Source organism: Odocoileus virginianus, unplaced genomic scaffold, assembly GCF_023699985.2.
Source record: "Odocoileus virginianus isolate 20LAN1187 ecotype Illinois unplaced genomic scaffold, Ovbor_1.2 Unplaced_Scaffold_6, whole genome shotgun sequence".
NCBI classification, from domain to species: Eukaryota; Metazoa; Chordata; class Mammalia; order Artiodactyla; family Cervidae; genus Odocoileus; species Odocoileus virginianus.
The window spans coordinates 3,565,213-3,585,504 of NW_027224268.1; the positions used below are offsets into that span (position 1 = coordinate 3,565,213).

General features: G+C 41.4%; 1 protein-coding gene across 3 annotated transcripts in view; it reads right to left on the minus strand.

The window, feature by feature from the left end:
* Positions 1–8,788: 8,788 nt before the first annotated feature.
* PRPS2 (phosphoribosyl pyrophosphate synthetase 2) overlaps positions 8,789–20,292 on the minus strand; it is a 28,891-nt gene continuing 17,387 nt past the window's right edge. The window contains exons 5-7 of one of the 3 annotated variants that reach the window (XM_070462617.1): positions 19,644–19,820; positions 18,579–18,738; positions 8,789–8,870 (exon numbers count right to left, since the gene is read on the minus strand). In XM_070462617.1, coding sequence (XP_070318718.1) covers positions 8,856–8,870; positions 18,579–18,738; positions 19,644–19,820 — 352 coding nt within the window. In that variant the 3' untranslated portion in view covers positions 8,789–8,855. Of the gene's footprint in view, positions 8,871–14,176; positions 16,769–18,578; positions 18,739–19,643; positions 19,821–20,292 lie in introns of those variants that run through there. The other 2 variants (XM_020908851.2, XM_070462616.1) reach the window with 2 other exon arrangements.

The following is a 20,292-nucleotide window of genomic DNA, read 5'->3' on the forward strand; positions in this document are numbered from 1 at the left end:
GGGAGTGATAGACCCCAGCACTTCCCCAGTTTCTGTGGCCTGTTTCTACTCTTGCATACTTAAAGTCAGGGCTCGCTTGAGGAAAAGGAGAAAGAACTTTAACGACAAGCATCAGAGTATTTTTATAACAAGGCTGAAATTTTAACCCTTTCAGTTAGATACAGCCATGAATGTCTTTCAAACAAAAACCTTTATTAGGAATTTGCAGATACTATGAATGTGCTCTTTATAAAGGACACGTAGAAACAGAACACAGCCGCCATAGTTCCTTCGTATATAGTGTATTTTTAGCACTGTAAAGTCCCAGTGTCATAATTAAACTTGTCTTTTGTTTCATTCCCCCCTCCTTTAAACTGAAATGTGAAGCAGTTCTCTGCTTAGTCCTGTAAGTTTCATTTTACCTTGAAATGAAAGTATTCTGAAAAAGTCCTTGACAGGATATGCAAATTCATACAACAAAAACTGTCTTTCATGTTGAGGACTGGTCCCACGTAAATATTAGTTTACCAGATGAGTCCAAAGGGTCAGCTGCTTTGAAAGAAGGCCCTGATGCAAATACTGGAGGGCATGACTTAGTTAGAAAGAGAAAGGCTATTTATGGAGGTAGTGGTCGCTAAGCAGTTCTGCCTGCTGCCTTGGAAAATTAGAAGCAGTTTTGCTAGGTGGGCATCACAGATAACCCCTCTCACCATCTGGTTTGTATAGACTCATAAGTGGATTCAGAGAAGGCAATGGCAACCCACTCCAGTGTTCTTGCCTGGAGAATCCCAGGGATGGGGGAGCCTGGTGGGTTGCCGTCTATGGGGTCGCACAGAGTTGAACACAACTGAAGTGACTTAGCAGGAGCAGCGTAAGTGGATTCATTAGTAGTGAGGTACAGTGGCAAGAACCCTTGCTTGGGATTCGAGAGACATAGCTTTGTAGTAAATATGTGACCTCACACCTGTACATTTCTTCATGTTTGAGTCAGAAGTACCATCACTCGAAAAGTCTAAGAATAAAACACCTGAGAGACAGCTATTTTTAAAATCTGGTTTGCCCATAAGGAAGCTGATACTCCAAGAAATCATATATCTAATATGCAAAACCAGTTGTAATTCATGTTTTCTTGACTCCACTGCTCATGTTCTTTCTGAGTCATCTAAACAGTGAAGACCTCAGCAATTTAACCAGATAAGAACAAAAAGTATGATTTTTGAGTTTATTTTCCATATGTGATGCAACTATTCATATTAGAAGTGGTCATCTTTCAACGATCTATTGCTGCATAACACACCACTCCAAAATGTATCAGCCTAAAACAGCGACAATTATATTTGTTTACCCTTCTGTCGTTTGGCTGGGCTCTGCTGGGCTGTTCTTCTGTTTGTCTCAATTGAGGTCTCTCACCTGGATGCAAGTCAGATGGTTTTGTTCACAAGTTTGGTGCCCCAGTGGGGGCGGTTGGGAGGCTGTGACCTTTTGCTCTTTTACTTTCCATGTGGCTAGCTTGGGCTTCTTCTCATGGTGATTAGGTTCTGTTGCTATTGTTCAGTTGCTAAGTCGTGTCTGACTTTTTGTGATCCCATGGACTGCAGCACGCCAGGCTTCCCTCCACCATCTTCCAGAGTTTGCTCAAATTCATATCTATTGAGTCAGTGATGCTATCTAACCATCTCATCCTCTGCCATCCTCTTCTCCTTTTGCCTTCAATCTTTCCTAGCATCAGGGTCTTTTCCAGTCAGCTCTTCTCATCAGATGGCTAAAGTATTAAGTCCTAAGAATAAGCATTTCAATATAGATAAGCCCCAATATGCAAGCACTACTAAGCCTTGTTTGCATCATTCTTTCTACTATTTTATTTACAGTAAGTCCCCTAGATACAAACCTTCAAGTTGCAAACTTTCAAAAATGCAAAACATGGAGCTTACTAATGAAGACTTGATGGAACTGGATGCCTAGAGAAAGGATGAAGACAGACTAGAGGAAGGAGTAACTGAAGAACCAAAGAGATTCACAACTAGGGGATTTTCTTTACTTGAAGAGGCACCTTAGTTTTTGAGGCACAGGACCCAAATGTAGAACAGTACACAAAGACTGTAGCAGCTGTTCAGAATGCAATCCAGTGCTACTGTGTCATCTATGACTAGAAAAAAGGAGTTACTTCCCTCATAGCTCAGTCGGTAAAGAATCTGCCTGCAATATAGGAGACCCAGGTTCGATTCCCAGGTCAGGAAGATCCCCTGGAGAAGGAAATGGCTGCCCACTCCAGTATTCTTGCCTGGAGAATCCCACGGACAGAGGAGCCTGGCAGTCTATAGTCCACGGGGTCTCAAGAGTCGGACACGACTTAGCGACTAAACACCACCACCACCACCCAGAAATCATTGGATCAGTTTTTTCAAGAGGGTAGATGGAATTGAATCCAGCAAGGAGGCAGAACCTGTGCCATCAACATCAGGCATAAGTGACATCGCAGCTCTACCACCTCCCACCTCCTCTCCCTCCTCCAGTCAGTAACTCTTCTTGCCTGTTCACTTGATGCCAGCCCCTATATGCCAGCTGTTGTACTGTACTACTGTACTTTTCAAGGTACTGTACTCTAAGATTAAAAATGTTTTATTTTTTGTTTCTGTGTTTTGTGTTTTTGTGTTTCTGTTATGTATTATTTGTGTGAAAACTATTATAAACCTATTACAGTACAGTACTATATAGCTGATTGTGTTAGTTGGGTATTAAGCTAACTTGGTAGGACTTAGGAACAAATTCGACTTATTACTACAAATGCATGAAATACATTATAATTTAAAACAGGAATTGGTTTGATGGAGCAATTCTATTCATAGGAATTCTAACTAAGGATAAAATATTTTTAAATCCTCCAAAACGTACGAGCTAGCTTGTACTGATTTGTGGCATTAATGGTGGTGCTTTGTTCTTTTATATACTTTCCTCTGCTCTTTATATTTTCTAAATGTATAAATGCTGTACATTCACATGTTAGGAAGAGTCAGCCAAACTTGAGAGCTTCTTTGTGGCCATGACATTAAACCAGAGGTTCTTGCTCTCAGCTACACACTGGAAAGGGATCAGTACAAAGTGACTGATGTCTGGCACCCAAAGATTCGGATGTCACTACTCCTGGCTGAGGCTTAGGTTATCCGGAGTTTTCCAAGCTGCCCAATTCATTGCCAATTGACAGACAAGGTTGAGACCAACAGGCATAGTAATTCTCTTGATTGACCTCTGTTTAAAATATGATTGGTTGACTTGCATTCTCCTTCCTATTGAAAAAAATGTTGACTCATCTCCAGGATCGATTGAACATTTCAAGTCAGTTGGCTACTAGTATGTATGCTCTTCTGTGTCCACCAGTTGAGTTGATTTCCAAGATTCAGTTGTATTGGTTTCTAAATCTTTTTATGCCAGTTACATGTTTTTAAATAAATATGAGTATAAGCAGAGACAGAGTTAAATGTTTTTGATCAGCAGCCAAAGCAAGCTGCTTAGAAAAGAAAACCACAATGGTTCATTTTTTTCTTCTCTTCTTAAAAACTTATTTTCATGATGGTTCATTTTCTGTGTCAGCTTGGCAGGCTTCAGTGATCCATTGTTTGGTCAAACATTAGTCCAGATCTTGCTGTGAAGGTACTTTGTAGGTGAGATTAAGCTTTACAATCAGTTGAGTTGAAGTAAGAGATTGCCACAGATAATCTGAATGGGCTTTAGAGCAAAAATCAAGCTTTCCCAGAGGAGAAGGAATTTTGCAGTAAGACTGTCACACAGAAATCCTGCCTGAGTTTCCAGCCTGCCACCTGCCCGGAAGATTTCAGATTTGCAAGCCCCCACATCTGAGCCAACACCTTACAGCAAATTCATATCTGTATCTATTTATCTTACTGGTTCAGTCTCCAAAGAATCCTGACTAAAAGCTGTCAAGTGAGATGTGGGTGAGATAAATGAAAAGGGGAAAGTATCTGGAAAGATCCTGTACTCAGACTATTGTGCACATGTATTTAAGTTCTCACTCCAGTTAAAATTTTAAAAAAATAAAGGTAAATAATAGTTAGTGTACTCCAGGCACAGTTTATGGAAGACAGGTAATCATGGACCTGTACTCAAGGGGTCTTGGCTGTACCTGAAGACAACTGGTGAATATGACTGTCAGGCACTGTGAAAGGTTAGAGGTAGTACTGTACTTGCCAGCTAACAAGTTCATCTGCCACAGGTTCCTGGATGCTGAGGGAATATAAGAGACTCGAGGTCAGGGACGAGGACTTTAACACTCAGAGCACAGCAGGCACCGATTCCCTTTGTCCCAGCAATGCCACAGAGTGGCCCAGGGTGGATGCTATACACGAAGTGGGTTTGCAACACAGCTGAGGGACCCTGAATATAGAGAACCCTAACATTTGTGATGGGCTATAAGCAAACCTAGCTGAACTTTGCCCAGAAGGAGATGCTGTCTTCATTAGACTGGACAGCAAACAAACCTGCCATCTGCCACAGAAAGGGATGCTAGGTCTGTCTTCTAAAATTAGCCACTATCTTCTGCTTGCTATACAAACATCCTTGACAAGATGATCCAGAACCAATGCTCTCAGTGCCTCTGCTCATGAGATGTAAAAAACTGCAAGAGACCTCTGGAGAACTGTACCCCCAAATAAGACAATTTATATAATTCAAGTTAAAACACAACACTTAAGTCATACATAAATCCTTTTTTAATAAGAGTCCTTGGGTGTGGAGAAAAGGGAACCCTCCTACACTATTGGTGGGAATGTAAATTGTACAGCCACTATGGAGAACAGTATGGAGGTTCCTTAAAAAAGCAAAACTAGAGTTGCCATATGATCCTGCAATCCTACTCCTGGGCATATATCCAGACAAAACTATAATTTGAAAAGATGTATGCACCCCAGTGTTCACTGCAGCAGTATTTACAATACCAAGACATGGAAGCAACCTAAAAGTCCATCAACAGATGAATGGATAAAGAAGATGTGGTACCTACATACAATGGAACACTATTCGGCAATAAAAAAGAATGAAATATTGCTATTTACAGCAACATGGATGGACCTAGGTTATCATACTCAGTGAAAGTCAGGCAGAGCAAAGAAAAATATCACATGATATCACTTATATGTGGAATCTAAAAAAATGATGCAAATGAACTTATAAAACAGAAAGAGACTCACAGACATAGAAAACAAACTTATGGTTACCAAAGGGGAAGGTGGGGGAGGGATAAATTAAGAGTTTGGGGCTAACAGATACACACTACTTTATATAAAATAGATAAACAACAATAACAGATACACACTACTTTATATAAAATAAACAACAATAATAGATACACACTACTTTATATAAAATAAACAACAATAACAGATACACACTACTTTATATAAAATAAACAACAATAACAGATACACACTACTTTATATAAAACAGATAAACAACAATAACAGATACACACTACTTTATATAAAATAAATAAACAACAATAACAGATACACACTACTTCATATAAAATAGATAAACAACAATAACAGATACACACTACTTTACATAAAATAGATAAACAACAAAATCCTACTGTAGAGCACAGGAACTATATTCAATGTCATTATAATAACCTATAATAAAAAAGAATCTGAAAATATATATATACACACACACATCTATAAAACTGAACCACCTTGCCCTATACCAGAAACTAACACTGCAAAACAACTACATTTCAATAAAAAGTAAAGAATCCTTAATTTTTTTAAAAAATTTTTTATTAGTTGGAGGCTAATTACTTTATAATATTGTAGTGGTTTTTGTCATACATTGACATGAATCAGCCATGGATGTACATGTATTCCCCATCCCAGTCCCCCCTCCCACCTCCCTCTCCGCCCGATCTCTCTGGGTCTTCCCAGTGCACCAGGCCGAGCACTTGTCTCATGCATCCAGCCTGGGCTGGTGATCTGTTTCACCCTAGATAATATACATGTTTCGATGCTGTTCTCTTGAAACATCCCACCCTCGCCTTCTCCCAGAGTCCAAAAGTCTGTTCTATACATCTGTGTCTCTTTTTCTGTTTTGCATATAGGGTTATCGTTACCATCTTTCTAAATTCCATATATATGTGTTAGTATACTATAATGGTCTTTATCTTTCTGGCTTACTTCACTCTGTATAATGGGTTCCACTTTCATCCATCTCATTAGAACTGAGAATCCTTGATTTAATTGACTTTTGGTTGTTGTTGTTTAACTGACTAACAGTATTGAAAAAAATAGTGTTAAATAAAACTGCTTCTATTATTTTTCTCTTGGTTCCAGCTTCCTTTCTAGAGACACTCTTGTAAAAGAGATTCCCATATTAATAAAACCATTGGAAATTCCTTAGATATTGAGAAGTGTGTGTTGAACCCATTATTACAAATGATTAAGTACTGCTAATTTTTAAAATTTTTTGGTAATAACTGTATTTTTGCAAATGGAATCTTATACTTCATGTTTCTAGAAAATAAGCATTGCTTTTTTCCATCCATAAAACCAAAGCATTAACAACTCAAATATTCCAAGCTACTAAGTGCCTGACAATTATAGTTTGGGGGTAAGTGAAAACAGGTATCAAAAACTTCTAATCTAGGTACATGTGAATCTTCAGATAAATTGAAAGCTGCTGTTCTCTCCAAATGTCCATAAGTAGGCATAAATGTCCAGAGTAGGCATAACTTTTCAGCTGAATATATGAATTACAATTAAGTATAATTAAATTGATTGTAACTTACTAGAGTCAGAACCATCTTCTTTAAGAAGAAAAGGATTTTCTACGCAATGCATGAACTCAGTCATCAGGGATGGTTCAAACTTGGCTGCATAGTGGAATCGAGTCACTGAAGGTCTTTAATAATACTAATATCTGGATGTTCCATGGGCCAATTAATTCAGAATCTCCAGGGGCAAGGCCTAGGCATCAGTTTCTTTTTTTTCTTTTTACTGAGGTATAACTGACATACTCCTGGGAAGGAAAATTATAACCAACCTAGATAGCATATTAAAAAGCAGAGACATTACTTTGCCAACAAAGGTCCGTTTAGTCAAGGCTATGGTTTTTCCAGTGGTCATGTATGGATGTGAGAGTTGGACTGTGAAGAAAGCTGAGCGCTGAAAAATTGATGCTTTTGAACTATGGTGTTGGAGAAGACTCTTGAGAGTCCTTTGGACTGCAAGGAGATCCAACCAGTCCATCCTAAAGGAGATCAGTCCTGGGTGTCCATTGGAAGGACTGATGTTGAAGCTGAAACTCCAATACTTTGGATACCTGATGCAAAGAGTTGACTCATTGGAAAAGACCCTGATGCTGGGAGGGATTGGGGGCAGGAGGAGAAGGGGACGACAGAGGATGAGATGGTTGGATGGCATCACCGACTCAATGGGCATGAGTTTGAGTAAATTCCGGGAGTTGGTGATGGACAGGGAGGCCTGGCGTGCTGTGATTCATGGGGTCGCAAAGAGTCGGACACGACTGAGTGACTGAACTGAACTGAACTGACATACAGAATTATCAGTTTCAGCTATACAATCTGATGATTCAATACTTGTATATGTTGTCAAATGATCACCACTGTAAGTGTAGTCAACATCCATCACCACACAGAGCTACACATTTTTTAAAATTAATTTCATTTTAAACAATATTTTAAAAAGCTCCTTGGGGGCCCCATATGCAACCAAGTTCCAACTACTAAACTAGAGGACTTAGCCTTGCGGTATAGCTCTCAAATTTTACTGTATGGAACCCCGTGCCTGCCACACCTGTTTCTGATCCAATAGGTCTGGAGAGGGACCCAAGAATCTGCATTTCTCCTAAGCTCCCTGGCAATACAGATGCCACTAGTCCAGGGCCACACTTTGAGAGCCACTCCCTACAGAATTAAGGTTATGTTAAAAACATCCGTGCCCCAGGGTGGTTATTTCAAATCTCCCCACATTAGCATGACTTTGAGAAAGGACCAGGCAACTAAATCTGCAGAAGCAAGCATCCCAGGATGAGGGAAGTTACCATACCCTATTTTGTGCTTTTCTTTTTCTAGTGCCCTGAAGCTTAATGATAAACTCCTTCAAGGACCATCAAAGAGCAAATAGTAGGCAGTGGCCCAATACTTGGAAATCTCCACCCTTTCCCCAAAACAGCTGGAATAGTCCTCCCACTCATTACCCAGCCCACATATTTCCAGCGACTGACACACACTCGCTTTCTGAGATGGCCCACACTGTCTGTGGAGTGTGTTTCTTTAAAATAAATCAGTGCACTTCTTACCTGCCACTTTGTAATGGGAATGTTGGAGGAAACACCTGTGAGAGAGAAAAGGCCTCCAGTGGAAGAGCACGAGGCCCACTGACCAACTACAGCATTTCTTCTAAGGAACAGGGTGGCCTTAACTGAGCCAGTCACCTTATCCTCCAGCCTTAGTTTCTTCATCTGCAAAATGAGTCTAGAATGTTTCATTTAACTCTGAACTCTTATCAATTCCATGATATTTGACAAGAGAGGTGATGGGCTCTAGGACGTGACCACGGAAGACTCTGGCCACCTGTCACATGAGAGTTCAGTCACTGAAGGCCCAGGACCCCCATCACCTGGGCAGTGCAGAGGGATCTCTGCTCTCTGGATGTCACTGAAGCCAGACTAAAATCCAGCCACCTCTTTAAAGCTTACCTTAATCAGTTTCTTGACTCAAGAAACAAAAACAGCAAACACACCTTGTGATCCATTCTAAAGCTGAAACCATTCTGAGAGGAAGTGGAGGGAGCAAGAAAGCACTTCGTGATTTATTAAAATCTCACCATAATTCATGGCCGACGTAGGGATCACTGTTTGAAGCCCTGCATCAAAAGGATAATGCAATTATTTTGGTGTAAATTTCATGTTGTAGCAATTACTGGTGTTCATATATTTAAAGTGACTTATGGGGACTTCCCTGGTGGTCCAGTGGTTAAGATTTAACCTTGCATGCAGGGAGTGTGGATTCTATCTCTGCTTGGGGAGCTAGGATCCATAATACCTTGTGGCCAAAAAACCAAAACCGAAGCAATACTATAACACATTCAATAAAGACATTTCAAAAGTATAACTTATGACTACCATTGTCTTATCCACTTTGTTTTAAAATGATTTTCTACTTGAGACTGAACCAGTGGAAGGATGGAGCTCCTCTGGAATTCTGACCTTAATGTCAGGACAGAGGATTAACAAAGAAGGTCCTGGTTAAAATAAATCTATGGTTCTCAGTAAGAGGCAATTTTGCCCCCAGGGAATACGTGGCAATATCTGGTGACATTTTTAGGGTTGTCAAAAATGTGTGTCCTGGCCCCAAAGGAAGGAGGCAGGCTACCACCGGCTTCTAGACAGTAGAAGCGCAGGGATGCTGCTGAACATCCCATGATGGGAAAGACAGCACTGCAACAAAGAATTATTTAGTCCAAAATGCCAATAGCACTGAGGTTGAGAAACCTTGAAATAAATGGATCCAGATATACATAACTAATAAAGACCTATTGTACACCACAGGGAATTCTACTCAATACTCTGCAATGGATTATATGAGAGAGTGGGTATGTGTGTGTACATACATATATGCATGTGCAGTTGCTCAGTCGTGTCCAACTCTGTGATTTCATGCACTATAGCCCGCCAGGCTCCTCTCATGGGATTTCCCAGGCAAGAATACTGGAGTGGGTTGCCATTTCCTTCTCCAGGGGATCTTCCCGACCCAAGGATCGAACTCCTCTCCTACATTGGCAGGCGGATTCTTCACCACTGAGCCACCAGAGAAGCCCATATGTGTGTGTGTGTATACATATATGTGTGTACAGTGTATATATATATATGTACATGTATATGTATGTATATATGTACAGCTGATTCACTTTGCTGGACACCTGAAACTAACACATTGTAAATCAACCAAACTCCAATAAAAATAATTTTAAATTAATAAATACGTGCAATTCCCCCGCCCCCTCAAAAAAGAAAAGAAATAGATTTTCTGGAGGCAAAAGGAAATGGCCAGAGGGATGAAGAGGGGCAGGAGCAGAGGGACTCTGTCCCTGAGGGGAGATGTCTGACCCCAGAGAAAGGCTGTGCTCCTTCATACATCTGCCTTGCCTCCTCCACCCCATCTTGAAATGCTTCCATCAGGGACATTGATTGAAGGTAAAATTGGTTCTGAGGAAAATACGTACTAAACATAAGAAGCTAATAAACACAGAGAAAAAATGATCAGCAGCAGAAGCACACCAGAAATGGCTATGAAAACAACAGACTATCTTAAAGCAGGTTTTTAACCTGGTAGAGATGTAGTCACACACCTTTGAAACAAGCTTGCCTTTGTTCTATTTACATGTAATGCTGGGTATGAGCATCTTGGTAGGCTCAACATAAACAATTCTGATTGCAGATTTTTTTTTATAATACTGAAAGAAGAAAAATATACCAACAATTTTAAAAGCAAACACCAAAACACCCCACAGCACTGCCCTTGCTCCAAATGAAGGATCATGTCTACCAGGGTGGGGTGATCATCCTTCCGTGTTGCTCACATCACATGCTTGTGTAGGAAATAATCCATGACACGTTCCATTTATCTGGAACTTTCATCAGAAGCCCATCCTAACACAGTGATCTTCTAGCAATTGCACCACCAAGAATGAACAGTGAGTGAGTGTGAGACCCCCATCTTCACTTTGCTGGTGGCAGAAACCATCAAGGCAGGCAGGAAGACTCCAGATACAAATCTTCCATTTGACATCTGTCTGAAACGAAATGTTCAGAAGAGTCAAAATACAGAGAAGTATAACGTATTTCTCAGATGGATGATAGTTCCTATAACTTGCACAAATATAGCATCTCCAGTGACAAAGGTTGAGACTCCTCTTACGGCTGCACCAACGCAAATCAGTAAGGAATTACTGACTGCAAAAACCAGCCTTCTTGTGCTAACTGGCTGTCCTCCATGTGCTCTTTTATTCACAGGACATTGTCCATGAGTTGTGTCTTCATGGACGAGCTGCTCTTTGTAGGCTATGAAAACCATCAGTGGGGAAACGAGTGCACAGTTACCGTGGAGTGGGATCTGCCCCTTTCAGTACTTTAGGAGGCTGCTCCAAAGACCTGGTCCTAAAAACAGGATATTCTGAGACTTCAAGAAATTTGGGACCCTTCCTTGGTTCCTTGGATGAGTTTCAGTGGTAGTTTCTGAGTTCTTTTTTGTTTAGTGTGGACCATTTTTTTTTTAAAGTGTTTATTGAATTTGTTACAATATTGCTTCTGTTTTTTGTTTTTTGGCTGCAAGGCATGTGGGATCTTAACTTCCCAACCAGGGATCAAACCTGCACCCCCTGCATTGGAAGGTGAAGTCTTAACCACTGGATTACCAGGGAAGTTCCCATGAGTTCATTCTATAGCAAATGTACGTGAAAATGGGCCCCCAAAGGATCACTCTGATGATCTGACAAGGTGACGCAAATTCAGTGTAAAGCCTCACAATTTTTTGTAATTCATGATCAGTCTTGGCGTTGAGGCAGGAAGATACTACATTGAATACTCCCTTCAAAGCAGAGGAGGGTGATGTCCATCAGCGAACATTTGGGATTCTCTGCCTTCTGCCTGGACTGTTCCCTAGGGTCTCTAAAGGTCACTTACAGCTTCAAAGGCAGCTCTGCCAAAGGACTGGCAGTCAAGTCAGACCTTGAATATTTTTCCTAAGAGTACCCTCTTTTCCCTCGTTTACTTCTGACTAAAGCCTTCAGCTTCTACAGGTAACTGACAATGACTTTTTTAAAAAACTGTGATACCAGAGGTCACTGGCACATTGTTAGGTTTGTCATATAGCCTCCTTTTTGTTGCAACTGGCATAAAGCCAGTTCAGAGCCACGAGCATGGGATCCTTTAGCCAAGGTGATGCTGGGAAACCAGAACCATCCACGTTAGAAGAAAGAATCCGAGTGACCAAGCAACCTGGCATGCCCAGGACTGCAGGATTTCCTGGGATGTAGGACTCCCAGAGTTTAACACTGAGCAAGTCCCCTGCAAGCCCAAACATGCCATTCACCTGATGGGGGAGGAACCATCTTTGCCACATTAGAACCACAGCCTTCAATTAGTAGAAACAGTCCAGCTAAATCTAGCATGGAAGTCACAGCCTATTAAAACTGCTGGAACTTGACCAACCATCTACCTCCTCATTTTCACAAAGATACCAGGCTCAGAGTGGTTGTCGACCTTTTCCCCAGGTCACACAGCTTGCTGGTAGTATATCAGGGACCAGATCCTGGAACACGACACTCCCAGTTTAGGGCACTTTCCACTGCATCACATTTTTTGCTTTGCTCTTAATGCTCTTGTAGAATGAGTTCATCTGTATTTTCTTACAGGACTTGACTGTTAAAACAGTGAAAATTGCTGTTTATATTGGGCAACACTTTTTTTTCATGTTGGGATAGTGAATGGCATCAGGAGGCTGTCACTGGCCTCAACTGGCTATTCCCATTACTACATGGCATCCACTCCTGGTATTTTACAGCCCAGGGAAAAATCTTCAACACGCAACCACTAGTCATCACGAGATGCCACACTTGGCGGAGAAGGTCACATGCCAGGACAATGTACCCCTGGGTGATCGGCTGGTTTGTGACTAGCTCACAGGCATACAGATTAGCATCTACAAAGTGAATGAAAATCTTGCTTCTTCATACCTTACATTCTTTCAGGGGGAAGACATAAGATGCCCATTCTAAAAAATTGAGGTTAATGTAGAAAACAATCAGTTCTAAGCACTTTACAGGTAACATCTTATTTAATCCTCATCACCTCCTGAGTTACTATCATCCTGTTTCACATACAAGGGAACTGAGGCATAGAGGGGTAATTAGCCAGCCCCCAAAGGTTCTGTTGTTGTTGTTGTTTTAACTCTAGTAAGTGGTGGAGTGTTTCTGAGCCTCACGCTCTTTAAGAAGAGAAAACAAGAGCTCAGGAGAGCAAACCAATCCAGAACGTGGACTCTGGAAGGTAAGGGCAAAGATGGAAGGCTATTCCTGGGGTGCAGGAGATAAACCAACACGGTGAAGATCTGCAGTGAAAAGGAGCAACTCTGTCGACTTCTGCGTGCAGCGCACACAAAGGATAACGTAGTGTGTTTCGGCCCGACCTCCATCTTCATTGGCTGTCCTCACTTAACCATAGTAAGTACCAAACACCTTATGCTGTCCTGCATCAGTTCATGCTGGAGTATAGCCACTGCTTCTGGAAAATCCCACCATGAAGTACCATCGGTAACAGTCCCTTCACAAAGTTCTTTCTCAGTTTCCCAGCCTCACTCGATCCTCTGAACCCCTTAGTATCACATCTTCCCCTTTGACTTTTAGCCCATCCACCCAGGAGCTCGGCCAGTGGGTTGGATAGAACCTACCACATGAAATCAAACACTTCCAAAGAAGTGTGACAGCATTAATGAGGTGAAACTGGCAAGTTGGTGATTTTGATATTTCCATCTCTCAATTTTCTTCCTCCCTTCCAGTACATTCTATCCTGTTCTGTCTTAAACTGTGATCTTCTGCAGCAGGCTTACTTTTAGGTCTTTGTATTTCACTGGGAATATATTTCACTGGCACCATTTAAGACAAAATGGTGCCACTCTCAGCATTATCCACACATTAAAGCTGAGCTTTCCTGGGAGAACCATAACCAGAAATTTACTTTGTCCCTGTAAGAGTAACTTAAAGCATCACAGAACAGGTAGTTGTTTTATGGGAGCACAAAACTCTTCCTGGTGCTTCTGAAATCAAAGCATGTGAAAAACTTTTAAGGGGCCTACATTTAGGTTTGATCAGTTCCAACTATGAACACAACTACTCTGATGTGAAAACACAGTGCAGTCTTCAATTTTATAGGAAACACCTGGAATTCCTAAGTGGCCCAGATACTATGCTTTGGGGCAAGGAAACTGCTCACCAGTTCTTCAGAAACACCTTCAAAATGGAGAAGAGCTGACTTCAATGAACTTCTGCTTTTCTGATAATTTTATATGCTGGGCTCTAGCCATGTTGCAGCAAACACTTCAAGGTAGGTACCCCATCAAAAAAGTCACTCCATCAAAACATATTACTCCATAATGATTATACAAGGTATGAAAGAAAGGAGAAGCATGATTTTATTGAAATCTTTTAGTACAGTGTTGGAAGATCTTCGAATCCTATATTCTAAAGCAATACAAGCACTGCAAATGATGTTAGTTCCTGAATCTAGTTGACATCATCTCTATCACAGGAAAGTTATCATACAAATCTCTTGAAGTTGATGGATGTAATTTAAGTTGAAAATGGAGCAACTTTGGTATATTCATATTTCTCTGGATCCCCTTTTTGGCTAGATGTACACCAAGTCGATTGCCATTCAGTAGAGTTGGACAGAACCAGCAGTATGTTTGGTGGTTTCATTGAAATGTTTCCGCACGAGCAGCAAGGGATGCACAAGCTCAAATTAAGCAGCTCTCAAGGCCGTCTTCATCATCTTTCTTTTAACTGGATCATCAAATGCCACTGCCTAGGGCTAAGTCTAGTCTAGTTAGTTGACAGATGAACCAGAAGTACTTTAAAATACAAAAATGAAGCTAAATAACCATGGAAACAATCAGCTCTTAATTCAGAGAATGACAATATCACTTTTTTTATATCTTTATCCAAATATCATTTTTGAAAATGAACTTTAAAATTACATGTCAGCTCTATAACACACTTAGATCTATGTGTTGGACTAAATCTTCAAGGAAATCACTGCTTTAAATCAACTGGTTTTAGTCACTGTTAACATGTCTATGCTGGGATGCCAAGATGTCTAGCTGCGTGCATTCATAACTATATTTTCACTCCACAGAAATTTAAGAAATACAGATTATCACTCATTTGTCAAAAAGAATAATTACATACATCTAAATAGACTCTCTATATATCTCAAATCAACTCTGTCTAGATAGAGTCCATCGCATTGCATAGCTGACTTTAGCAGGTTACACCATCATTTTTTTTCTCAAAAGCCATTTTAAGGTACAGCAAAATGCTAGTTTCTGCAAGGATTAAAACAATCCTTTAAAACTTTGATTTAACCTCTGCTGTGATGAAGTTTGAAATCTTAAAGATTGTTATTCAGGTTTGTTAATAATTTAAAGAGATCTCATTTTTCCACCCAATGAATTAGATCCGAGACTCTCCTCTGAGTTTTGAGATTCAGCAGGAGGAGGAGACTTTTCTTTCTTTTTCCCGGGCTTTGTCTATGTAGGCACATTTTCTTTTTTGTGGGTGGAAGCACTCAGCTGGTTGTCCACCAACGTGCCCTTAGTACAATTCAGAGTTCCTGCTTGCTGCCTGCCACTGAGGAGGGGGCACCTCACTCAGGGGCCGTCAAAGGTCACCTGTGAATAAAGCTCTCTTCCCTCCACCATCACTCCTTGGGCCGCCACTGAACATTCACTTCATGGAGCAACTAATGCTTACCTGTCTGTCCTTTATTTGGTAGGCCCTTCTCACCTATGTAACAGCTTTAGCTATAATAATCTATTGCCTAGAACATCTGCTACTTGTGATTACAGAAGACCAAAGACCACGAGGTCACCACTAAGGAAATAACGTTTAAACATGTATTTGGAGGCACCCACAAAAAATTTACCCTTTTATCATGTTAAAATGCAAAATAAAGATGGGACTAGTAAAGCTACGAGGACTTGGGGAAGAAGTCTTTGTTGCGGTGGAGATCCACAACATGAAACTCTTGGGGAAAAGAGCAGAGTAAAAGCTAGAGCTAAAAACAGGACGTTAAAAAGACAAGATGGCAGGACATGAGGTGCATCTGGGGTGGACAGAGCTTGAATGCGACTGTGAACCTGGAGATCATCTCAAAAGAGTTTCTCAATCAGATCTATTGCTGGACAAACTTTTGGAATTTTAGAACGGTGTATTTCATGAAAGTGACAGTCATGCTTTTCAGAAGTGGCAATAAAAAAATACACTGCTTCTGAGGTGTCTATTGTTTACCAAAAATAAACGTGCCAGTGGCCATCTTCAGCTATTGATGCATTTCATCCAAATTAAGCATAATGACCAACATGGTTTCCTGGAAACCTGATCACTAAAAACAAATATTCAAAATTCAGGGTGTTATTAATTCTCTAAGGTTCACTCAAAAGTGAAAGGCTAATTCTCTACAGGGTTTCACCCAAATGTCCATAGACATTATCATTTTATATTTACAAAAAGGCTTTAATCTGAAGTGACCTTTGGTAGCCCCAAAATTCTTAAACTATGAACTTCCACAATGAAATTATAAACTTGAAAGTTGTGGCCTCAAAGTACTGACAGAACAAAGGGGGGGAAAAAAAGGTCACTTATCAGAACAAGTCAAGATAACAAAAACATTTCTCCTTTAAGACTGTTCACTTAAAAGATCAAATAACCACTGCCCTCCCCACTAAAGTGAAAATAAATGGTCACAATCTTTAAGAGGGGGAAACAGTGGCCTTGAAGTATACACAGACCTGATGCCTTCACATTAACATAACTGCTCAGCCCCAAAGCTAAAAAAATCAGACAAATGCACGCAAGTTAGAAGCCAGACCAGGCTTGCTCCACACCTCACATCTTTACAGTGGGACGTGGCTGAACAGGTAAGACACAGATTCACCGTTGTGGGTCCTTCGGATCGCCTCAGCCAAGATCATCGAAATGTCAATAACCTAAACACCAATGAAAAGACAGAAAAGCGGAGAGGAAAGTGGGACATTTCAGTGACGTTTAATTAGAAACTTAGAAGCCAGAAAGCCTAGAAAAGCTTTCTCCAGCACATAAGATGTGCTACTAGTAACCCCCACCCCACATGCACTTCTTCTGAGAGGACAGTTTGTGCCTGTCTTCACAGTACAATCCTGGGTGGGATCCTGGAAGTGAGATTTTTCAGTGTAGATACTTCAAAGTCTGTTCAGGGCTGCTGTTAAGCAGAGACATCCTTTTCTTTGGGTGCTTGTTGTTTTTAAATTATTTTTACTCAATCATTTCATGGAAGATTTTTCTCTCTTGGATTCTGAAAACATGGATACTATACCATCTAACAATACAGCTGTAATCACCAAACTCCAAGGTCAGCATTAGAACTGCCATAGACAATGGAGAAAGCAATGGCACCCCACTCCAGTACTCTTGCCTGGAAAATCCCATGGACGGAGGAGCCTGGAAGGCTGCAGTCCATGGGGTCGCTAAGAGTCAGACACGACTGAGCGACTTCACTTTCACTTTCCACTTCCATGCATTGGAGAAGGAAATGGCAACCCACTGCAGTGTTCTTGCCTGGAGAATCCCAGGGATGGTGGAGCCTGGTGGGCTGCTGTCTATGGGGTCGCACAGAGTCAGACACGACTGAAGTGACTTAGCAGCAGCAGCAGACAATGCATAAATGCATAGGCATGGCTGTGTTACAATAAAACTTTATTTACAAAAGCAGATGGTGGGCTGGATTGGGCCTGTGGGCCTTAATTTACTGACTCTCAACTACTGAGAATCAGACATGAAAATCTAAGGCAAAGCTATTTTGACCATTTTCAAACAAATCTCCTGGGGCCAAATGAACTGCATTGCTCTCTGATAGACGAGAAATCACAAGGCGGATCACTGATCCATCTTCATGCTCTAATGACGGGAACGGAGGCTTCCAGCAATGAAAGGACTTGCCAAGGTTCACCAAGCTACAGAGGCCAAATAAGAATTCAAACCCTTCAACTTATTTCAGGCCAACTGGTGCACAACGATCATTGCCACCTCTCTGGGGGCCCCCAAGTCAGGAGGGATAGAAGGAGTAAAGCTTGGAGACCCTTGGTACAGCCTTATCATTTCAAACAGAAACCCTGCACCCATTAAACACTAACCCCCTAACGCCGTTCCTGGCAACTGCTACTCGACTTCCCCTTTCTATGCATCTGACTACTCTAGGGCCCTCAGGTTAAGTGGAATCTAGTTTAAATATCACACAGCATTTGTCCTTTTGTGACTGGCTTATTTCATTTAGCATACCGTCTTCAAGATTCATCCATGTTAGCATGTGTCAGAATTTCCTTCCTTTTTAAGACCGAGGAATTTTTCACTGTATGAAGAGACCACACTTTGGTTACCCATTCAACTGGCGGTGCACACTTGGTCATTTCCACCTTTTGACTATTGCGATTAGGGCCTGCTATGAATATTTGTGTACAAGGTTTTGTTGAACACCTGTTTCCAGATTCAGGGGAATAACCCTAGAGGCGGACTTGGTGGATCATATGGTAATTCTGTTTAGCTTTAGCACTGTCTGTTTCTTAATGGTCTTTACTGTGGCTTTATTCACTTACTATGTATAACTTTGACCTCTGCGGACCCCAGCTTTTCCCAGATATCTAACATGTATCAGACCTTCCCATTACAGGAAGCTACAACATCTGCCAACATCTGCCTTAGCACACATGCAAGATGCAATGCTATTTTCCGGGAGGTGAGCTCTGCCAGCCGTGTAGCCAGTACCTGAATCTTGGAGCAGTGTTTCATCTTGTCCTCTTGGGGAATAGTGTTTGTCACAACAACAGCCTCAAACGCAGCATTATTTATTCTGGAAATGGCGGGGCCAGAGAAGATCCCATGGGTAAGGATAGCATACACTTTGGTGGCTCCAGCCGAGAGTAGTCTATAAAATCAAAGACAAAAAAGTTAAGTGCACACAAATATTCTTGAAACATTCTCCCCTTTGTGTGAATGTAGAAGCAATAGTGTGTTCCATACAGGAAAACATGAAACCAACTTCACTCACATTTATTAGTCGAAAACATGATCTTTTAAGCTATGTGCTGACCAAACACTTTGTACTTCCTTACATCAGGGATTATCACCCTTGGCTTTGGGCCCGGACAATTCTTTGTTGTGCAGCACAAGTCCCTGGCCTCTACCCAGTAGCAACACCCCTGCCCTCAGTTGTCACAACCAAAAATGTCTCCCGACATTGTCAAATGTCTCCCCGGAAACAAACCTGCCCAGGTTTAAAAGAGCAAGGCCAAAACGGCACATGCTGACATACAATCAATACAAGAAGGTGAGCTATCATACACTCTCTGCTCTGCTCTGTCTTTGGAACCTGCGGGGCACTGCACCCTCCCAGCACGCCTCAGCCCGTGCACTCCGCAGCTGTGCACAGGCGGGCAGCGGCTCCTGTGCCGGACGGCCCAGCTCTAAGTCCCTGGAAGCCCACAGCTGAGAGAGCTGGAGAGGAAGCAAGCACAAGGGGGAGGGCTGAAGCGGCCCAGAGACTGGCTTTTCCCTTCTGCGCTCAGTTTTCGAAGCATCTTCCCTGAACTTTTTAAAAAATACACTGAAAGTAAAACCCTGAAAAGGAACACGAGGCCATAAAGGACCATGGTTTTTCCCCTACCAAGACAAAAACAAATGGGCCTAGAAATTGCCTTTGGTCTGAAAACCCACTACTAAGCAATCAGTAATCATTAGGAGGACTGATTCTGGTTTTTAGCAGCTGACGTTTCTCCTTTCTTAATGAGATGTCCTAACGCTTTCCTGAAGGGTCCGAAAGCACCCTCATACTTGTCCGCAGCATGGCAGATGGTGCCACAGGTGTCGGCCATGTCATCCACGAGGATGGCCACGCGGTCCTTCACGTCGCCCACCAGAACCATCCGGTCCACTTCATTCGCCTTCTTCCTCTCCTTGTGAATCAATGCAAACTCCACATTCAACCTGTCCGCGATTGACGTGACCCTGCTCAAAGACATATACAAACACAGACTTAGTGAGCACAGACTTCTGGTTATTGTGGGGGCGGGGTGGGGCAGCAAGGTGGGGAAGGCTGGGAAGAAGGGATAGTTGGGAAGTTTGGGGTGGATATATAAACACCAGTATATTTAAAATGGATAACCAACAAGGATCTACTGTATAGCATAGGGAACTCTACTGAATAATATGCAACAAACTGAATGGGAAGAGAATTTGAGAAAGAATAGAAATGTGTAGATAAATAACTGGATCACTTTCCTGTATGCCTGAAACTAACATAACACTGTTAACCAACTATATTCTAATATAAAATTAAAAGTTAAAAAGATATATAGGGAAAACTACAGCTGAAGTCTGAAAACATATTCCCAAAATGACATTAGAAAACTCTCGGTTTACAAAATAAGATAAAAAGAAAGACATAGACAGATGTGTCAAATATTGTCAAAACAAAACAAAA